The sequence below is a fragment of the Leguminivora glycinivorella genome, chromosome 6, assembly GCF_023078275.1.
Source record: "Leguminivora glycinivorella isolate SPB_JAAS2020 chromosome 6, LegGlyc_1.1, whole genome shotgun sequence".
In the NCBI taxonomy this organism is placed as follows: Eukaryota; Metazoa; Arthropoda; class Insecta; order Lepidoptera; family Tortricidae; genus Leguminivora; species Leguminivora glycinivorella.
The window spans coordinates 24530579-24553318 of record NC_062976.1 but is presented as its reverse complement, the minus strand read 5'-3'; the positions used below and the strand labels follow the sequence as shown (position 1 = coordinate 24553318).

Genomic DNA, 22740 nt, shown 5'->3' with positions numbered 1-22740 from the left:
AAAATTGTACAATTTATAAACTGTTTGTTTGGCCACAGTTCTAATCTAACCTAAACCGACTTTAAAAAAGGTTTGTTGTTGTGTAGGGTCGCAGTTCTAAACTAACCTAAACCTACTCTGTAAACTGTTTGTTTTTGTGTGTGGTCACAGTTCTAACCTAACCTAAACCTACTATATGTATAGACCGTTCATTGATGTGTAGGGTCGCAGTTCTAACCTAACCTAAACCTACTCTGCAATACGTTTGCTTCTGTGTAAATCACAGGTCGAACCTAACCTAAACCTACTCTGCAAACTATTTGTTTATGTGTGTGGTCACAGTTCTAACCTAACCTAAACATAATTTAAACGATATTCGTTGTCGTGTAGGTCGCAGTTCTAACCTGACCTAAACCTACTCTGTAAGCTGGTCGTTTTTGTGTGTGGTCACAGTTCTATCCTAACCTAAACCTACTTTAAAACCCGTTCATCGTTTTGTAGCATCGCAATTCTAACCTAACCTAAACCTACTGGTACTCTAATATAGGATTTAAGCCAATGGTCATAGTTTAATTATGGATGCATGTGATGTGCCACGATAAAATCGACATGACAAATGAGAAAGTTTTGTAATAATACGTCGAATAAATGAATTGCGACGTTTTGTAGTTCTGCTATTTGAAGTACTTTGACATGAATCAGCGATGAAGAAATATTAGTTGAATAGTATTTATAATAACTAAGAAAATTTCAATTGAATAATAATTGAAACAATATTACCCGAAACAATTTTACTCGAACTAAACATTCGATGATTTGTTGTCGATGAAATGATATTCGATGAAAAGTTTGTCGGCGAAACAAGGGTACACCCTGGGTGGGACTTGAGGCCGTGAGTTCAAGTCTCACCCAGGGCAGACATTTTCCACTTTTAAATTTATTCCTTTTTCAATATTGCGTTTTTTGACACTACTCACAGTGCCACTACTGATACAATAAGTAGTAGACGTAACTACAGAAAGAAACAAGGCCATCGACTAATCGTAGCCTTCCCCTCGCGTTATCAGTACGAATCTTTACGCATCCAATTTGCTTTCACCGGAAATTGGGAAAAAACTACGCTCGATATCGCTACAGCGTGGCCTATTGAGTTTTAATAATTTGAATAAGATATTTAAAAGAAATTTTTTGGTGAAGGAAAACATCGTGAGGAAACAGGACTAATTCCAATAAGGTCTATTTGCCTTTCGGGTTGGAAAGTCAGATGGGAGTCGCTTTCGTAAAACTAGTGCCTACGCCAAATTTTTGGATTAGTTGTCAAAGCGAACCCCAGGCTCCCATGAGCAGTGGCAAATGCCGGAATAACGCAAGGAGGATGATGATTTATTAAAACAATAATTATAAGGCGAGGACCAGATCTGTATTGACAGCCGTAGATTTTTTTAAATCATAATATTGTCTTGAATTTAATGGTAAGTAGGTAGTAAAAAGTTATCAATATAATAATAATATCTTTATTGTACATAAAAGAGCAAGTTACACAATATCAGTTCCTAACATTATCAAAAAATAAATCAATTACTTGACACGGTTTTAACCTTATTTAGGTAATTCCCGTTCAAGAAGTCAAACTCAAATACAAAACGACTATCGAACAAGGGCAATCGAAGCAAATTCTATACCATAAGTAGTTATTTTTATGAATTGAGCTCCAGTGTGCGTAGCCGAATGCCCAAACGCTTCACGATTCGCTCACGATTCATTCACGATTCGCTCACGATTCATTCACGATTCATTCACGATTCGCTCACGATTCATTCACGATTCACTCACATTTCATTCACGGTTCGTTTACGATTCATTCACGATTCGCTCACGATTCATTCACGATTCACTCACGATTCATTCACGATTCATTGACGATTCGCTCACGATTCGTGAGCGTTTCGTGATTCGTTTGTCCATTTGGCTACACACACTGTTTCAACTGTTAGTTGCTGCATGGCATAAGCCAATATAAAGCTGATTGCTTCTCACAGCCGTATTAACCCTTAGGTTCATATGGTATTAAAAACGATACTATCAAAATGACAAAACTAGACATCCAGATTGACGTCAATATGAGACTTTGTCATACTGTCTTCCCTTAAATCCTGTTACCTTCTGCTAAGAGTGAATCGTATTTTTCTATTTCCTCCGGTCTTAGGCAGTTCATTAGACTTATATTGACCGGGATATAGACCGTGATTACCTTTTTGATTTTTGTCGAGCTCCCGATATTTCGACGCAGTTGCATGCATCATGATCACGGATATCCCGGTCAATATAAGTCTAATGAAAATAACCGTGAATCATTCAAAACTCTTAGGCAGTTCAGTTGGATAGGTCTGTGTCAAAGTTTGTTTGATGTGAATTTCTTCTTGTCATTTTGATATTATCTTCTTTGATAACTGGTGCCGTAGCTGAATGGAATTTCTGCGACGCGAAACGAAAACGAAACGTCGTGAAAGTTAGTCTGGCTCTGTCACGCCATTACGCAAGAGCGATAGAGATAGATATCTACGAGCGTTTCGTTTCGTGAGCGTTTGTCCCATTCGGCTACGTACCCTGAGATTTAAAACGGTACAAAACCATTTCAAATTGCAAAAAAACAGGATCGGCCCCCACGCCATCACCGTGCTTACTTGTTATTGTCAACCAATTTACAAATATTAACACGCAATAAATCGCCCGTTATCCAATCTGGAATCGCGACGTTTTTCCGCGGCGCGGCGCTTTTTAATGATATTTCGACAAATGGCCATATTTTGTCGAGTGATTAATGTTGCCATATGGATATATTAAATGTTTTTTGGTGAGTGAATGCCACATAGGGATAACCTTACATATTTAAGCTATTGAGTACTATTACGACATAAATAATATGTACAAATGTCAAAATATACGTGTGAAATCAGAGCCAGAAAAGGACAAAAAAGTTATGATCGATTTCACAGAAAAACTTTGTTGCGCTCTCCTGTAAAGTCGTATTTTGGCGTTTGCTTTAATTGAACTTACGAGTGACGATATGATACTGTAGATAAAAATGTAAACAGACTCAGTTTTAGTGTTTTTTGCATGCCGATGGCGTTGGCGTGATATCCTGTAATGTGTGTAATGACTGCAACATCTTTCTTATGTCTCTAGCAAAATAAAATATTTCATTTCATTTCATATATAAAAAGTTGATTTGTGGTAAATATACCTTCGAAAGAAAACTATTGAATTGTTTTATTTTCAAAATATACGCTTCGAAGATTTTTAAAACACGGAAGTTACACGTTACGCATTTACCTCAGGTGACCTTATCAATAAAATAATGGTGACACGTGGCGACACAGACTAAGCTAACTTGGCAACGATTTTGATTGCCCCACCTGTGTAATATCACAATTTCATCGAAGTTTGACGTTTAAAATAACATTTGAACCCACGATGCTATCAACTACGACACTATGACCTGCATATAAAAATACATACGTATGAGAATTGTATTTCACCCTTACTTAAAATATAGAACAGAGCAAAACCACTTCCACATTAGCGAACGACTAATTCGTTGGCCATTAATGTCAGTTCATCGGAGAGGCCCTGGAGACGCTCACTCGAAGCTCTGTCGTGTGATGCTTCCAGCGCGCCGTCCTATCCTGCAACGTTGCTGCGTTGGTTAAATTAGTTACAAATTGATAATAATTATCAAACTTTTATACTAAATATTAGAATACACAATGTGACAAAAATAGTGAAATCTGTTGAAAGGGTATTTCAGGACAAATTCTGGGTGTTTGTCAGGGGTGTAATGTAATGCGTCAAAAATATCTTCCATACAAAGCCATAATTTTACTAATAAAGGTTCATTATTTGACCGACTATAGTGACATTACTTTTTACGGCTTCCACCTCATACTGACTACATGACGATCCTGCTAGGATATCGCTCAACATTGCAGTGCGTCCCTTAAACATATCGTCACTACTTTTAAAAAAAATTGTATCTTCGTCTGTCAATGAAAAGAAAATTGTAGCAAGATGCATGGAATGCATATAGACTTACTGCGTTTTAACTTTAAGGAGCAGCGTCAGATACGAGATTTTATCAAAGTAGTGACGATATTTCATGGCGACCCTGCCAGAATCCTAATTATTGAACGAATGCTGACCTGCAAAATATCGCTGCTTTTGACGAGACTGAATATTTTCACTTAAATTACACAAAGGACATTTTTAAGCACTTATTTTTTGTTACAGGTGAATCAGCAGTGGGCATCGGTCGGCTAACGGCAGCGTCGCCTGCGCGAACTGCGCCCGCGCCGCTATCCACGCCAGCAAGTGTAAGTTTGGCTTAATCTAGTAATCTCATCTATAATCTTAGTTTACTGTCCTACACTTCACAACGTGTCATTCACGAAGACACAGGCTCGTATTAATCTGCACGACCTCGGGAATTACTCGATCTATCGAACATTAAAATTTTTAAGATTCCATTTTTTTATTTAAATACGTCCAGTTTGCTACCTACCTTTTTAGGGTTCCGTAGTCAACTAGGAACCCTTATAGTTTCGCCATGTCTGTCTGTCCGTCCGTCCGTCCGTCCGTCCGTCCGCCCGTCCGTCCGTCCGCCCGTCCGTCCGTCCGTCCGTCCGTCCGCGGATAATCTCAGTAACCGTAAGCACTAGAAAGCTGAAATTTGGTACCAATATGTATATCAATCACGCCAACAAAGTGCAAAAATAAAAAATGGAAAAAAATGTTTTGTTAGGGTACCCCCCATACAAGTAAAGTGGGGGCTGATTTTTTTTTCATTCCAACCCCAACGTGTGATATATTGTTGGATAGGTATTTAAAAATGAATAAGGATTTACTAAGATCGTTTTTTGATGATATTAATATTTTCGGAAATAATCGCTCCTGAAGGAAAAAAAGTGCGTGCGCATATGTTTAAAAAATATGAAAAAAATCACAAAAGTAGAACTTTACTAAGACTTTCTAGGAAAATTGTTTTGAACTTGATAGGTTCAGTAGTTTTTGAGAAAAATACGAAAAACTACGGAACCCTACACTGAGCGTGGCCCGACACGCTCTTGGCCGGTTTTTAAACAGAACATTGACTACATTCAACTAGAAAACATTCATTAAATCTACAGCTACTAAGTTACACCTATTTGAATTATCCAGCAATATACGGTACCTATGTTGGCGCTGGTAAAAAAGTTTGCAAAATCCTACTGCGCGATATTCATTTCTTACAAAAAAATTCTTAAAATACATAAATGTTTAGCTATTGATGGTTCTCCAAATCTTGTTTCACTGATTAATTACCAACCAATAATAATGAAATGAAATGATAATATGCCTGATTTTTTATTTACCACACAGTATCACTTCGGACTAAATTTGCCTATCACTATCAAAGTACAAAAACGAATACCTAAATCGTATCAGATCCACGGGGCCAAAAAACCCATGGCTGTCAGTCTCATTGGAATATTGAGTCGGCAATCCATTTGTGCGTGCGGCCGATCGCCCATTACCCGCGACACACGCATCAATCCGATCGCATTCTCATCTCTTAAAAGCCTCCCCCTCCCCCCCCCCCCAGTCATCTGATATTGGGAATAACTCTTCTTTACGTGCCATTAGTTTGTTCCGCCATATTACAGAAATAAGTAAGTCGAATAGAGTGCTCATTGCATACATGTGTTTACCAAAAACATTATAAATCCATAGTCAACATCTAGCGTAATAACAAAAAATAAAACCGCCTTCAAAAATAAGCGCATTACAAAACACGGAGAAACTAAAAAGCAAAAAGTAATAAACCTTTGAATTCAGATTTCTTATCGGATTGCAATAATCTAAACATCCAAATTATAAACAAATCAATTATTTTTGTAGTCGGTACCAGACCTGTTCGTCGCCTTGTTATTTCCTGTTTGCTCCACCCAGGCTGGCCCCGACTCCAAAAATAATTGATTTGTTTATAATTTGGATGTTTAGATTATTGCAATCCGATAAGAAATCTGAATTCAAAGGTTTATTATTTTTTGCTTTTTAGTTTCTCCGTGTTTTGTAATGCGCTTATTTTTGAAGGCGGTTTTATTTTTTGTTAAAAAGTTTATTTATTTGTTGATTTTTAGTGATTCCTAGTGATATTATATGTATCGGTCCGAATATATGTACAGTAGTGAAAGAATTATCCTTTAACTCCTAACCATTGAGGAGTTGACCTTCCATCATCAGCTCAGCCACATAAAATTATTACCATCAGGCGTAAATACTGGTGTACTTTTGAAAAATACACTAAAAACATTACATGTGCCTATAACATTTGAAGAGTTCCCTCGATTTCTCCAAGATCCCATCATCAGACCCCGACTTGGTGTCAATGGGACCATCTCGGGGTTACACCCGTTCGATCAAAAAAAAATTTTTGAAAATCGGTCCACGATTCTCGGAGATATCGAGTAACATACATACAAAAAAATAAAAAAAAAAACATTCAGTCGAATTGAGAACCTCCTCCTTTTTTGAAGTCGGTTAATAAAAAATAGCAGTAATCACTGCTCCTTGACATTGTTATTGTTTGTTATAGTGGGCCTTTGTGTGTCACGTCGACCAAGAGAGATCTATTGTGACGGCCCTTTGTGGTTATATATCCTTACTTATGCCCGTTGAATCCAGGAAATTCCAGATTCTTTGGGCTGTAAGGTCTTGTACCTCATAGGGTTGCAGTACCTGCCGCCCTAAGTAGATACTTCTCTTTGACATTAGTGGACCGCAGGAACAAAGGATGTGCATTGCAGTCTCCTCCGTTTCCTGGCAGAACCTGCATGTCGCCTCTTGTTTCAACCCCAATTGGAACATGTGTTTGTTCAGCTTGCAGTGTCCAGTCAATATTCTGGATACCGCGCAGATTTTGTGTCTTTTGAGCCCTATGAGCTCTTTAGCATATCTGCTGTTGAACGGTTTTATTAGGGCTTTCGAGTGTTCTTGTCCTCTCACGAACTTCCACCCATCGATTGCCCTTCTTTTTCCAGGTTATTTAGCAGAGAATATGCTTCTCGTTTTGTGATTCCACAAAACGGTTCGGGGCCGATCAGGGGTGTGTCTGCGCCCTTTCTAGCAAGTTCGTCTGCTTCGTCGTTTCCGGTAATGTCGGAGTGCCCTGGTACCCATCTAAGTGTGACTTTGTTGGAGTTGGCCAGTGCGTTTAGGTTTGTTTTACAGTTCTGGACTAGCTTTGAGTTGGACTCTAGAGAATCTAGTGCCAGCAGAGCAGCTTGGCTGTCTGAGTTGATGTAGATATGTTGGTGTCTTAGGTTTCTATCCAGGTTAATCTCCACGCATCTGTTAATGGCGAAGACTTCTGCCTGGAAGATTGAGGCCTGTCTGCCCATGCTGACGCTGGCCCTGAGCTTGGGTCTCTCACCATAGATCCCACATCCTACATCATTTCCTTTTTTGGAACCATCCGTGTACCATATGTGGCTTCCCTCTTCGACGTACATTTGGTCGTTAGTCCATTTGTCTCGAGGAGGTATTTCCACCGTGTACAGTTTGGTAAAGTTGCACTCTGTGTATGTGTCATCGGTGGGCATGCTAAGTGTTTTATTTGCAAATACCCAGGCCTTGAGTTTGGCTAGTGCTTGGGAGCGCCATTTTGGCCTATTTAGAGTGCATATCCTGTAGACACACTGCTTGGACTCCTTTTGCACTTGCAGGGGAGTGGTAAAATGTCAAGCAGTGCATCGAGGGCCGCCCCGGTGTCGAGGAGAAGGCACCTGTTGCTGTAATGCAAGCAGTGCGTTGCAGGCTGTTTAAAGCTTGTATTGCTGTCGTTTGGTTGGTTTTGTCCCACCATACTGCGGAGGCGTAGGTGATTATGGGCCTCACTACCGCTGTATATAACCACATAGCAATGTTGGGTCTTAAGCCCCATCTTGCTCCTGCCATTCGACAGCATGACCACAGGGCCATCTTTGCTTTTTGAGTGATGTTTCTCAGGTGAGGGTTCCAAGTCAGCTTTTGGTCGAAAGTGACCCCTAGATACTTGACCTCGACCGAGAATGGTATTATTTGTCCATTCAGTTTTGGTTCTTTTAGTTTTCCGAGGTCCCGTTTCCTTGTAAATGGAACGATTACTGTCTTGCTCGGATTAATGGACAAATCATTTTCTTTACACCATTTGATTATTGTGTTAAGAGCTCCTTGCATTAGATTTGATAATGTAGATAGACAGGGGCCTTTTATAATTATCACAAGGTCGTCGGCGTATCCTTGTGTGTCATAATGTTGGCCTGACAGTATTGCAAGAAGTTGGTCCACTGCTAGGGTCCATAGTAACGGAGACAAGACGCCTCCTTGCGGGCACCCTTTTGTGGTATGAAACTCATGCTCTACCGGGTTTAACGTCAGAGTTGCTACCCTGTTTGAGAGCATGCTGTGAACCCATCTGGTGGTGGTTTCGTCTACACCCTTTGATTTCATACCATTAAGTATGGTTTCTGTGGGCGTGTTGTCGAAAGCACCTTCTACATCAAGGAACGCACATAGAGCGGTTTGCTTGTCCTCTAGGGTTGACTGCACCTTGTCTACCAGGTCGAGTAGGGCAGTCTCCGTGGATTTTCCCTTTTGGTAAGCATGTTGGTTAACACTCAGCGGTCTATCCGCCAGGTATGCCGTCCTAATGTGCTGATCAATGATTCTTTCCATCGTTTTAAGTAGGAACGATGTTAGACTGATCGGTCTGAAGGATTTGGGCTGTGAGTAGTCCTTTTTCCCTGCTTTTGGTATAAAAAGTACCTTGACCTTAGTCCATTGATCTGGTATTATTCCCATTGCAAAACTTGCTCTGAATATTCTGGCCAGATGCGGGAGGAGGAGTTCTTGTCCGTGCTGCAGTAGCGCTGGGAACACTCCATCCATTCCTGCTGACTTAAATGGCTGGAACTTTCTAAGTGCCCATTTAATTTTGTTTGGTCTAAAAATGTTAGTTGCCAAATTCCAGTCTATATTTCGTGCCCTGTGTATTTGAATATTCCTTTGGGCGCATAATAGCTTGTTACTGGTTGTATACGAACCGGGGAAGTGTGTGGTTCTTAGTACTTCTAAGGTTTCCTCCTTTGTGTTCGTAAATGTGCCATCTGGTTTCCTAAGAAGACCGAGATAGTTTGTTGGTGCCTTGGAGAGTATCTTGTGGATTCTCGCTCCTTTATGAGTTTGGGCGATCTCCTCACAGAATTTCCTCCAGGACTTCCTTTTTGCTTTCCTGATTTGTTTGTTATATTCAGTCAGAGCTTTACCATACCTTTTCCATTCCTCTGGCGTGGTCGAGTGATTGAATATGCGACGTGTAGATCTACGGAGGTTTTCTAGTTTTTTGTTCCACCACGTCGTTTTCCTGTTGCAGGTTGACTCCTTCACCGGGCAGTTTAGTTCGTAGGCCCTAATCATGCCTTTTGAGATTTGGTTGACCGCCATGTTGAGAGAGTCTGGTGTTTTGACATATTTTGGGACATCCTTTAGACTTGTTTCAAGGTCTGCCTTGTAGGCTTCCCATGAAGTGTCTTTTGGATTTCTTCGCATAAGTGGTACCGTGTCTATTGATCCTTTAACGCTGAACAAAATATGTCTGTGATCCGACATTGAGTTTTCGCTGCTGACGCGCCAATCGGCTAGGCAGTTTGCTGCCTTTTCAGTAGCGAAGGTAATGTCTAATACTTCTTGTCTGGCCCTAGTTACAAAGGTTGGCGTGTTGCCATTATTTAACAAGTGCAGACAATTAGTAAAAATAAATTGGGATAGTAACTCACCTCTTTTGTTGATTCCTGTGCTCCCCCAGATGGTGTGGTGGGCGTTGGCATCACATCCCACAATGAGTTCCGCCTTTTGTGCCTGAGCGTACTCGAGCACTTTAGTCAGTTCTTCTGTGGGATCTTGCTTCTCTCCGGGAAGGTAGGCGGAGCAGACTATTACCTTGAGTGCTCCTCTCCCTTTGAGATCGACATACGCGACTGATATGTCTTCGTTGCATAGTTCTGTAACAGGCAAGAAGTTAATGTTTTTGTTAAATACGATGCAGGCTCTTGGTCGAACACCTTTTTCGTAGATTAGTACCTTTCCTGCTCTGTTGAGACCTGATGCCATGTGTTTGGTGTTGATCCATGGTTCTTGTATGAGGGCGATGTCCAGGCCATTTTCGCCAAATACTTTTTCAACGACCGCTGTGGCCGCTACGGCGTGGTGGAGGTTGGCCTGGAGGAATTTCACCCCCCTACCCCTGCTGGCGTCGTCTTGCCTACTTGCCGCGGCGGTGGGCACCGCTGTGCCCCTGGTGGCCGCCTCTGCTCCCCCTACCCCTTGGGCGGTTGTTGCCCCTGTTGCCTCCCCTGGTGGTGAGAAACCGCTGTAGCCCCGAAGGTCCCGGTGTTGGGTTGGCGGTGGTGGAGGTGGACGGAGCCGACCGTTTTGGGCCCGGAGGCACCTTTCGGGCGGGTGTTTGTGGGATGGGTGTTGCAGGGATTTCAGGCTGCGGTGGTGGGGTTTGGGTGTTTTGAGTTTCGGACTGTTGGGCCTGGGAGTGGCCCTTTAGCCGAAACTGGACCTCGCGGAAACCTAGGTTAGCCTTTAGGTCCTTTTTTGAAGGTTCTCCACAGATTCGTCGTCTAGAGAGAGTGTGACCATGACACCACTCTTGTCGACCTTGGTGTGGAGAATCTTCCACAACTCCGTGTGCAGACCCTGGTTCTGCGCATAGAGTAGCGAAAGGGACTGCTTGACATCTTGCGTCCCAGGAATGAACACCATCCCAATTTTTGGCTTGGGAAGCTCATTTTCGGGGATGACCCTGAGGTTGGCTTCCGGCCAAGGTTTTAGGGAGGGTGTTACTTCCTCAAGCCAGGTTTTGGATCTTTGATCGCTGCAAGTGATGAGCAACCAGCCTGGCTTGTAAGCGTATCCCTTAAACTTCGGTCCTGCGTCCATTTCCAAAGTCGCAATCTTTTGCAAGATGGTATTGCATAGGGACTCCTGTTGCGCGATACTTGACATAATAGATGCCATAAGAGTGGTGACTTTAAAAAATGTATCTCTTAACAAATTACAATTAATAATCCAATTTGAACGAGTTGACAATAGATTTTCCGATTATCCGGTAAAAATATTTGCTGAAATTTGTGTACACTTTTCATTTGCCGCGACATCTATTGACAAAATAACATTACTGATGATATCGCTACTCGACGTTAGATGTCGACTCTGAAATAATTAAATTGGTTTTGTTATGAAAACTGATTCACGAAGTCTCACTTAATGGTCTCAACTGGAAGACCAGCGCTAGAAGTCGCCAGCAATATGCTGAGGTGAGGCCAACCCATTTGGTAACACTTTATTATTTTATGTTAGTGTAAAATTGATAATCGTCTGTGTGCTTTTGAATAAATTATTATTCTATTACAAGAACGATTTAATACGGGACTGAGAAAGCCCATACAAAACAGCGTACCCCTGAAATGTATGGACCTTTTAGGCTTTAGGCGCAGCCTGGAAGTGGCCAAAATAATATTGTCCTCAAATATTTTTTTATTATTTATTATTTAAATATTATTTTACTTGCAAAAATTGACATATTTTTTATTTTAGTATGCCATACCACGGCCGTGCGACACCCGATCGTGCGAAGTATTCGTGCAAAGTGTGATTGGGCGAATAACGATTGTGCGACACTTCATTTATGCAATCCATTCTTTATGCGAATTATATTTAGGCGACGCACGCCTGTGCGACATGCACAAATTGTGCGAACCATTGTTTGTGTGAAATAGTATAATTAGCCGATGCACGCCTGTTCGATATACACAATTGTGCGAACCATTATTTGTATGAAATATAACTAGGCGATGCACGCCTGTGCGATATGTATAAATAATCCTTGTTCTATTTTAAGTGTACAAGTACACTCTATTCTTACTTATTTCTAAGTCCATATGAACCAACTGGCGACTAAATTGTTACGTTTCTTAGTTGAAATTAAGTGGGTCATTCTTGGACACTGCACGGTCGAGAGCGGTCGAGTGTAGTTTATTGAAGTCCGGCAGACTAGGACTTTACCGTGCACCGCTTGCACGAGCATTTTCGTACACCTACGAGTAGTCTATAAAGAAAATGAGTCAGTTGCGGACATTGACAAATATTTCACTGGAATAGGCTACTTGACCCTTTTTTAACCCCCGACGCATAAACGACGGGGTGTTATACGTTTGACGTGTCTGTTTGTCTGTCTGTGTGTGTGTGTGTGTCTGTGGCATCGTAGCTCCCGAACGGATGAACCGATTTAGATTTAGTTTTTTTTTTGTTTCACAGCTAAGTTAGTCAGGAGTGATCTTAGCTATGTTTCATGAAAATCGGTCCACTATATCGCGGTCGGGGTTTTTTCAAAAATCTAATTTTGTGGTTATTAAAGTTTGTCTTATATGATTAGGTACTGTCCAATTAACCGAAATAAATTATTGCCATATTTTATTGTGACCTAAAAACATCAAAATAGTACATTACGATACAAGTGCGTAAAAAACTCGTGTCGATTTAAAACACTCCCTTCGGTCGTGTTTTAACTTATCGCCACTCGTTTCGAATTTCCTTTTTGCACGTGTATCGTACGACGTTTTTCAGTACAGATGAGCTTCCGAAGTTTCGACCTGGCATATAATGAACCACTTCTCGCACTAGTGCGTAAAACAAACACCATCTGTACTGAAATAGTACATTAAGATACAAGTGCGTAAAAAAGGAAGTTCGAAACGAGTGGCGATAAATTAAAACCCGACCGAAGGGAGTGTTTTAAATCGACACGAGTTACGAATTTCCTTTTCGCACGTGTATCGTACGACGTTTTTCAGTACAGATGGCCCTCCGAAATTTCGACCTGGCATATAATGAACCACTTCTCGTGTCGTGTCGTCTTCAGTACATTACGATACAAGTGCGTAAAAAAGGAAATTCGTAACTCGTGTCGATTTAAAACACTCCCTGCGGTCGTGTTTTAATTTATCGCCACTCGTTTCGAACTTCCTTTTTTACGCACTTGTATCGTAATGTACTATTAAAGTATACTTTTACATAATCAGGCAAAAACAGCACAGTGTTAATCTATAGATTATCTGTGCATCAGGTCATTCTATTCGAAAACAACATTTTCTGACTTTTGAGTATGAGGCATAAAGTTCATTATGTCAGTGAGTGATTTGACATGAAGTAAGTTCGAATTCGATGACGTCACTACATCACTGACAGATCTTGTATATTGACGTGTAAAAGTGCCCCTGTGGCCTATTTGCTGAATAAATGATTTGTAATTTGTAACGGCGTTTTCGGTGGCCAAAATAAATAATTATATAATTACATACATTTTTAATCGAAAATACGCAGTCATCATACACTTTTAACAACCAAAATCTACAAATATCGACATATTGACCTATTTCTGTACCTATTTGAAAATCATGATATCACGTCAATACACATTTAAAAAATATATATATTTGTAGGCACCATCAGTGGAGATAGTATTTAATAGGTGGCGCTAAAAATTGTCAATATGAAGTATGTAAATCCTATATAAACAATCCTTGGTCATAAGAAAACCAGATGTCTCGCTGCGATCCTAAAATGACTACGATTGCTAATTACATATTGTACAATAAGAGTACATACTTTTTAGGGTTCCGTAGTCAACTAGGAACCCTTATAGTTTCGCCATGTCTGTCTGTCCGTCCGTCCGTCCGCGGATAATCTCATTAACCGTTAGCACTAGAAAGCTGAAATTTGGTACCAATATGTATATCAATCACGCCAACAAAGTGCAAAAATAAAAAATGGAAAAAAAATGTTTTATTATGGTACCCCCCCTACATGTAAAGTGGGGGCTGATATATTTTTTCATTCTTACCCCAACGTGTGATATATTGTTGGATAGGTATTTAAAAATGAATAAGGGTTTACGAAGATCGTTTTTTGATAATATTAATATTTTCGGAAATAATCGCTCCTAAAGGAAAAAAACCGGCCAAGAGCGTGTCGGGCCACGCTCAGTGTAGGGTTCCGTAGTTTTCCGTAATTTACTAAAAGGTGTACAATACTGTAGTATATTTTTTGATCTATCTTATAAGGTTCAGCCATCGTTTTCAGTGTAAGCACAATAACTTAACCAAAATTACAGTTAAATCAACCTATCTCAAAAACTATAAGAGATACTTTGATCAAACCAAAAATCGTTGAAAGAGTTAATTAGCATGCATCACCTCTATTTTTTTTAGAATTTTATACCCCGTAGTTATAAAAATAGAGGGGGGGGGACATACTTTTTACGACTTTGAGAGCTGATATCTCAAAAACCGTTCACTTTAAGAAAAATGTTTTTTAGAAAACTTTATATCATTTTAAAAGACCTTTCCATTGATACCCCACACGGGTATGTACATCGAAAAAAAAATTTTCATCCCTCAGTTACATGTATGGGGGCCCCACCCCAATTCTTTTTTTTTTACTATTTAGTTTCATAATTTTGTAGCGGTTCATACAACACATATTCCCATCAAATTTCATCACTGTAGTACTTATAGTTTCCGAGTAAATCGGCTGTGACAGACGGACAGACGGACAGACGGACAGACGGACAGACGGACATGACGAAACTATAAGGGTTCCGTTTTTGCCATTTTGGCTACGGAACCCTAAAAAGTGCATCCCCCCCCTCTAACTTTTGAACCATATGTTTAAAAAATATGAAAAAAATCACAAAAGTAGAACTTTATAAAGACTTTCTAGGAAAATTATTTTGAACTTGATAGGTTTAGTAGTTTTTGAGAAAAACACGGAAAACTACGGAACCCTACACTGAGCGTGGCCCGACACGCTCTTGGCCGGTTTTTATTAACGTTTGTTAACAATTTAATTTTTGTATATACGCTAAATTTGTTAAACTTTGCATGAAACAGGCTGTCTAAAAATATTTACTGCATTTGCTACACCCCTTGCAGTCTAACTTTAGTATGCCAGGTGTGTTCAAAAATACAAGTATGGCTTTTATAAACTCACTCGTGACTCACTGGCCTGAATTTTACACGAATCTAGGATGCCCGTAATCCTTACCCATATTGCGCGGCTTAACTGAGGAAAAGTTACCCAAGTAGGTAGTTTATAAAATTTACCTACGCTACGAGAGGACCTCTATTATAATATTAGATGAGTGACTCTAATGATTCAAAAACTACGTTTGTGGTCTGCTTAGTAGAAAACAGTCGCAGTGCCCATAGAAATCTGGAGGTGTTTCTAGTTGCAATTCTAGAAGTATCACATGCGTGTTGCCGACCTTTTACTGCAACTTTGATGTGCTCTGGTAAATCTTAATCCCTATATGTATAATGTAATCACTGCTGGGTACCAGTATTATATTAAATGCCTACCTATATAGAATTTCTAATCTTTTACATTTTATTTTTATTTATTTGGCTCACAAAACAAGTTACTTAATTAATAGAAAAATACATTACAATTTTACTAAAGTACTGAGCTGGCCTATAACTCTAAACATGTGTGCACAGATAGTATTTAATTTAAGTAAACAATATGCGCTAGTGTTAGAGTAAAAACACCAGGATACCACTATTAATTATACAGTTTATTGAACGGAATCTCAAAATACAAGCTTAGTGACAAATGCTCCCAATGGAAGCTTCCAGTCCGTCTGCCGCCCAGTTGACAGCGATGCCTAGGGATGGGGACGCTGTACTAGTGATGTCCTTATACTAGGGAGGTGAGATGTCTTCTTTTATACTAGGTACATCAATTGTGGAAGAGCAACTGACTAAACTTACACATATTACATATAACTTATGATAAGAGATTTTATCTTTTGAAAGTCATTGTAGTACCTAAATGCAGTAAATAAGGGATATAAGATCATCATCATCATCATCCTCCTTGCGTTGTCCCGGCATTTGCCACGACTCATGGGAGCCTGGGGTCCGCTTTGACGACTAATCCCAAGATTTAGCGTAGGCACTAGTTTTTACGAAATCGACACCCATCTGACCTTCCAAGCCGAAGGGTAACTAGGCCTTATTGGAATTAGTCCCGTTTCTTCTCGATGTTTTCCTTCACTGAAAAGCGACTGGCAAAATAAATATCAAATGACATTACGCACATAAATTCAGAAAAACTCTTTGGTATAAGCCGGGTTCGAACCCGCGACCGCACGTTCACATCGCACGCTCTTACCGCTAGGACACCAGAGCTTCTATCAGAGATATAAGATCGTGAATACAAAGTTGTGGCGCTTGGTTCGTGTCTAAGTATATTTAATGACTTGACTGTAGTTACACTGGATAGGAGTGTGTGCAACTGTGCATTCAGCAACACTGGTTGAAGTTATTCAACCTAATTTAGTGTGTGTTCATTTGTTGAAGTGATTCAACTTAATCTAGTGTGTGTGCAGTACAAACGCCAAGTCAGGAAGAATTTAATTAGCACAGTACTGTACCAACGATATTTCACAGTGTAACTCTGTGCCATTTAATACAATACTCCTTACTCCCATTAAAATACTTATTGCTCAAGAAAATAAACATAGGACGATTTAAGTTAAAAGTTCTGTATAAGTGGTTCTTTTTAAGTACCTACATCATTAAATGCGGGTTTTTTGTATAGGCACAGGCATCTAGCGACAATTTCGCGTTAAATACGCGTGAATTATCAGTACCACTACTACGATACTAGGTGGCAACAATACCTCTTCTGCCAAAAATTTAATATTAGAGCAGTTTACAACTTATATTACAAGCAGAAGGAATAGAAAACAGAATACTGATTAATACTATTGTAATATTAGCTAAAAATTAGTGAGCATTAGACTTTTCGTTCGTCGCGACATCTATTGACAAGTAGCAGTACTGATAATTTAGGCTAGTTGACGCGTGATTGTCGCTAGATGTCACTTAACTATGCCTATACAAATAACCCGCATTTACTGATGTATGGAATTACAAATTTACAACTCTTCCCTTACTTATTCCTTTATGGTATGTACAGTACAAAAGTAAAATATGCAAACCTAAATCTGGAGAACTTTGGATAAGAACCCGCACAACATTACAGGCCGTCGAAAAAATTTCTAGCTTGTATTCTACAGCCGCTTACAATGTAGTATATTATAGGACTTTGTCCGACAGTTGACGTCTTTCGTTTAATGATGATGATAAAATGACTCATTTAAGACAACGCGCGCCGACGCGGTGCGCTGCGACGCCGCACGCCGCGCGCCGCCGCCGCACAATCACGCCCGCCGCCGCCAAATAATGCCGCTCCGGCAACTCGATTAACATTAAGCTTAACGAATTTAGCATCGCTGACGAGTTTGCATTAAAATTCAACTCGCTCGTTACTTTATCGGTCGGCAACTCGGTTAACTGAAGTTCGATGTTTTTATTTGATGAGGACTTTGCAAAGTAAATTCAGGATGGAAGTTTTCGTGTAAATACGATAAAGTTTAATCTGAAGGAGATGGGAGATGGGGAGACGCCTACAGTCGCGCCGTGACCGATTTTAATTTGTTAAGTTACAAAAGCGTCATTCATAAAGTTTTATTGGGGCTTGTTATATGACTGGGACATCAGATTATATTATTATGACAGTTCCTGTATTTTAGCGATGTTTTACTGGTTAGTTTAGTGGAGATGTTGGAAAGGGACATCACTTTTATTTCTATTAATTTTAATGAGGCAATGATACACTGATTAAACCCAAATTTCTGTTATGCTATCTTTTTCCTTAGTAGGCATATTCTGTTTATCTATTAATCGAAAAATTTTATCAGAATAAAAAGTCATTACCTACTGCCAATGTATTAGTATTAAGGGTAACGCAATTTTGTGTAACAGAATCGTACCTCATCCCTACACCTCCCGTTTCTAAAGAAAGCTTCGAAGAATGAAAGAAAGGAACATAAAGTTTAAAAACCTAAAAGAACATCTGATCGTTCTTATCTTATCGTAGGCATAATCCCACGTAGACGAAGTCGCGAGAAAAATCTAGCTTAATATCATTATTACAAACCCAGTAATAAACTGAACAATTGATTGAGGAAACTACATTTTGGTTAATTACAATTGGATATAATGATCTCATTACAAACACAGTAACAAGATTATGAGTTAATATCAACACATGCTTTGAATTAACACTATAATAATATAATTATAACGACACAATTGCGTGACGACATTGTCACACAAGGGACGGGACGGTAATAAAGATACGAACCGGGCGATCAGACTTATCTTAACCACTAAAACTTCCTAAAGGGACACTCCGAATCACTCAGTTACGGCTATATTGTAAAAGAACTGATAGCATCGATGCGAATTTTATCCTGGCTTCAGAAAACTTAAGTAAATACTATAGAAAAATAAGTAGGGGAAGAAGTGTAACTTCATACATCAGTATTTAAATGCGGGTTATTTGTATAGGCATAGTTAAGTGACATCTAGCCGAGCGACAATCACGCATCAAATAGCGTGAATTATCAGTATCACTACTCGATACTAGATGGCAACTGTGTCTCGTCTGCCAAAAATTTAATATTAGAACAATTTACAACTTATATTACAAGCAGAAGGAATTGAAAACAGAATACTGATTAATATTGTAATATTAGCTAAAAATTGGTGAGCATTAGACTTTTCGTTCGTCGCGACATCTATTGACAAGTAGCAGTAGTGATAATTTACGCTAGCTGATGCGTGATTGACGTGTGATTGGCGCTAGATGTCACTTAACTATGTCTATACAAATAACCCGCATTTACTGATGTATTGAGTTACAACTCTTCTCTTACTTATTCCTCTATGGTAAAAACAGAGGCAGCGTCGTAAAGCCCGCGCGCGTTTATGGGACTTCAGCTCATTTTTATCGCCGCGGGCCCAAATGGACGCGGGCCTTGTTACAATTGATGGCTTATTGATTTTGACGGACCGCAGGCAGATTGGCTTCGCGGGAAAGATAAAGGGCCTTCTCGATTGACGGCCAGTTGCAGATTGGAATTTATGTGTGACGAGTTACAATTGGGTTGTATTCCGATTTGTTAGATGATAGATATCTATCTATTAAGCTTTATTTGAATGCTGCAATAACACACAATTACAAATGCAACACAGACAAAACAAGAAGAAAAAAATCAAACATACAGTTGACTTAAAATTACGTACACAACATACTATTGATTATTGATGATAATATTGATTAAAGGAAGCATTAGATGGGTCAATACGCGGCAAGAGTTACATGAGTGATTTTATGACATGTTCCAAATTCACGAAGCAAATTCAAGTGATAATCTATATCTAAATAAGTGTTACTATCCCGATATATGCATAGATCATTTCATTTGCAGCTATAGTTCAAATAACGAAAAAGTGTCATCGACCCACACACAAACTATGTAAAAAAAAATGTATTTAATTCGTTTTTATTTATTAACAATACTGATTCTTATTTTATTGTATTTAACGCATTTTCTAATGTATTCAGTGAATACGGTGTACTATAGAATATTTTTGGTGTACTTTAAATTATTTTGACATTTGACACAATGAAATGTAATGTAACCACTGATATGTAATTTACTTTTACCAATAAAAAATATGAATATGAATAAACACTCAATGAAGTCGTGGCTCACGGTACTTTTACGTGCGTTCACCCATAATTATATTATATGACGTTGCTATTTTATACATATTGGAAGTATTAAACCCCGGGCTACATTTGTACTTTTCTCGGTTTAGCACGATGGTTGTAACGTTAGGCGAACACGACATTAGGCATAAAGTAATTCAATTAAGTTAATATTTTAAAAAATGTATAATGCTGCGCTGTAGCGCCAGTGACAGAGAAATTGAGAGGAAGTAGATTAGCATGGTATGGGCATGTAATGCGGAGGGATGAAAGCAATGTTATAAAACGAGTGGTAAATATGAAAGTGGATGGATACAATGGTAGTGGAAGGCCTAAGAAAAGATGGATGGAATGTGTGAACAACGATATGAGAGTGAAAGGTATTAGTATGGAAATGACGGCTGATAGAGAGAAATGGAGGAAGATGATCTGCTGCGCCGACCCCAAATAATGGGAAAAGGGCAAGGGAATGATGATGATGATGATGTATAATGCTGCGCTGCGGGAGTTTTGAATTTTGATACTCGGATCCCTGACGAATTCATTAATATTTGGAATTTTCATACCCTTTATAGGAACTGACCTTTTGCTGAAATTAAAGTAAACAATGAAATCATAATGCAATGAAACCATATATTATCGTATTAACTCCCATGGCTCAAATCTGCCAATTATCAGTATATCATTCATTGACATTAAAATTTACGTAACAATAAAACCCTCGAGACAAAAAACATACTGAAAACAACATACCTTGGATCATGAAGAACTTTGGAACAGGTTACTTGTAACCTAATGACTTCAGAGAGCTACCCATGAGCCTCATTATCAAACACATGGAGATGGTCGAGAAGCTCCTGAATAGCTAAAGGATCTTAAGATCGTAGGGGGAAATTGAACCATCCTTAGAACTTGTACACTCTTTTTGCTGTGTAGGCACTTAACACAGCAATAAAAAGGAGTGTACAATTGTCTAATGGGTCGGCAACGCGCACGTGACACTCCTTGAATTGCAGGCGTCTATAGGTGACGGTGATCGCTTTCCATCAGGCGGACCGTAAGCTTGTTTGCCACCGACGTAGTATAAAAAAAATGCATAGAAGATCCCAATGGGTCGAAGTGTATATCCGTAAGGGTCTCCGCAGATCAGTAGAACATACCTAGGACCATATTGGCGTTGAACCCATAAAAATATAAATGTGGCCGAAATCATCTTAAAGGAAGACATCCTGTTGATTTGTGCGCCAATACCGCGCTCTCCGCCACAGCTGCCGTGGATATATCGCCCTCAAAACCACATTTCTCCCCAATAACCGAACTGTCTACAGTTTTACACTTGGCTCGGATAAATTATCGTTACGTGATGCCGGGGGCTATTATCAGGCTAATATGTGAATTACTGCGCTGCACGTGGAATACATCCATTAAGAGATATTAGTTCCGGGCGGTTGTTTACAGAGATATTGTCGCGTGAAAGTGTTCGAGTCAATTGAGATTTGATGTTAATGAATAACGTGTGTTTGTTTGTAAGTAGGTCTTTTTAAATTATTCTAATTAAGATTATAAACTTTATAAAGCGTTTTTCCTTCCATATTTACCTAATGAAGTGCCTGTTTATAAAACTTTGAAAGCCTTGGATTTAATTTCATTATATTTTTACATCTTAATTCATAGTGACACTTTAAGGCAAACTATTAGCAAATTGATGCATATTATAGCACGGTTATGAATAACCCCGCTAGCCAATAACGTGTCCTTAATTAGTCGTGTAGCGTCGACAGGCACGTGTCGTGTCAACAAGCCACGCGTCACGCGTCACAGGCGCCGTCACAACATGTTAGAGGGTTCAGACCACCGCGCCGTCTTCGTCTAAACTGTCTATAGTGTCTATGTGGTTTTGGATCGGGTTAAGTATTACGAACTTAAAGGAGGAGTGAAGACTATATTATTTGCAAGAAATAAGCTAAGTTACTCGCGCGACATGTTCTGGAGAGGCTAAGTTTATATTTTCAAGTGTTAAATAGTGGCGAACTGAGTAGCTGTTACGATGGTTTCAACTCAATGATTGCAAGAATTGGATAGTTTGCTGTTTCTTGGTTTTCGTCGAGACTATGGATAAAGTGGACTTAGTAATAGATGTAAGGATTATTGCTACAGATTATATTGAGCTGGTTTGTTGCACAGCGAAGTAAATCGAAATACCCAGTAGCCTTAAGAGGGGGTCGTACGAAATCCTCGAAAAGTGCATTCGGCGTTTAACAAATGCTGCTCACATTTCTAAATTAAATGAAATAAAATAAATGTAGTTATTATCTTAAAGAGTGTGTCTACAACTTTTGACTATTCACAATCTCCAATTATTAACGGTGTAATAACTAAACCCACACAAAGTTGACCTAAAATGAGAAAAACGTATGTCGCCGTTTAGTAAACTTTGTTAAAAAAATTCAATACCCTAGTTATAACATTATGTGATTCTGAAAGCCAGATAAATGGACTACAAGTTTTGAGGTTTTTTATATTTTTCCTCTCAAAGGCAACAAAGAAATTTTACCTTAAATTTAAACTATCGTAAAATTTCCATACATTCGGCATTGCTGTCAGAATTCTCCTTTCGATTAGATGCCGTGAGCGGCTCATCGGAGGCAGACGTGTCGCCGGTCGCTCCGCGTTGACAATTAAATTTGACAAATATTTTGACAGAAAATAGTGTACGTACACGAAAAACCATACCAGTGTAAAACTGTGCTCAAAATAAATAGGGTAAGTCGATAATGTCAGGTGGAGATCCAATCTCATTTAAAGTGTAAAGGTGCATGGCTTGTGCATCAAAAATAAATAAAAATATATCACATTATTAAAGAAAATAACGAACACAACCGAATGAGTATAAATGATTTCATTCTAGTTCGGTTAAATTGAAAAGAGTTTCATGTTTTATTTTACTCATTGGAATAAATTTTCATTACGCTGGTATTAACAGTACGTCATTTT

General features: G+C 39.2%; 1 protein-coding gene across 1 annotated transcript in view; it reads left to right on the top strand.

Moving 5' to 3' along the window:
- Positions 1 to 22740, top strand: part of LOC125226809 (nephrin) — a 790592-nt gene that overhangs the window by 757189 nt on the left and 10663 nt on the right. The window contains exon 15 of the mRNA XM_048130914.1: positions 4267 to 4349. Within this exon, the coding sequence (XP_047986871.1) occupies positions 4267 to 4349 (83 nt within the window). The remainder of the gene's footprint in view (positions 1 to 4266; positions 4350 to 22740) is intronic.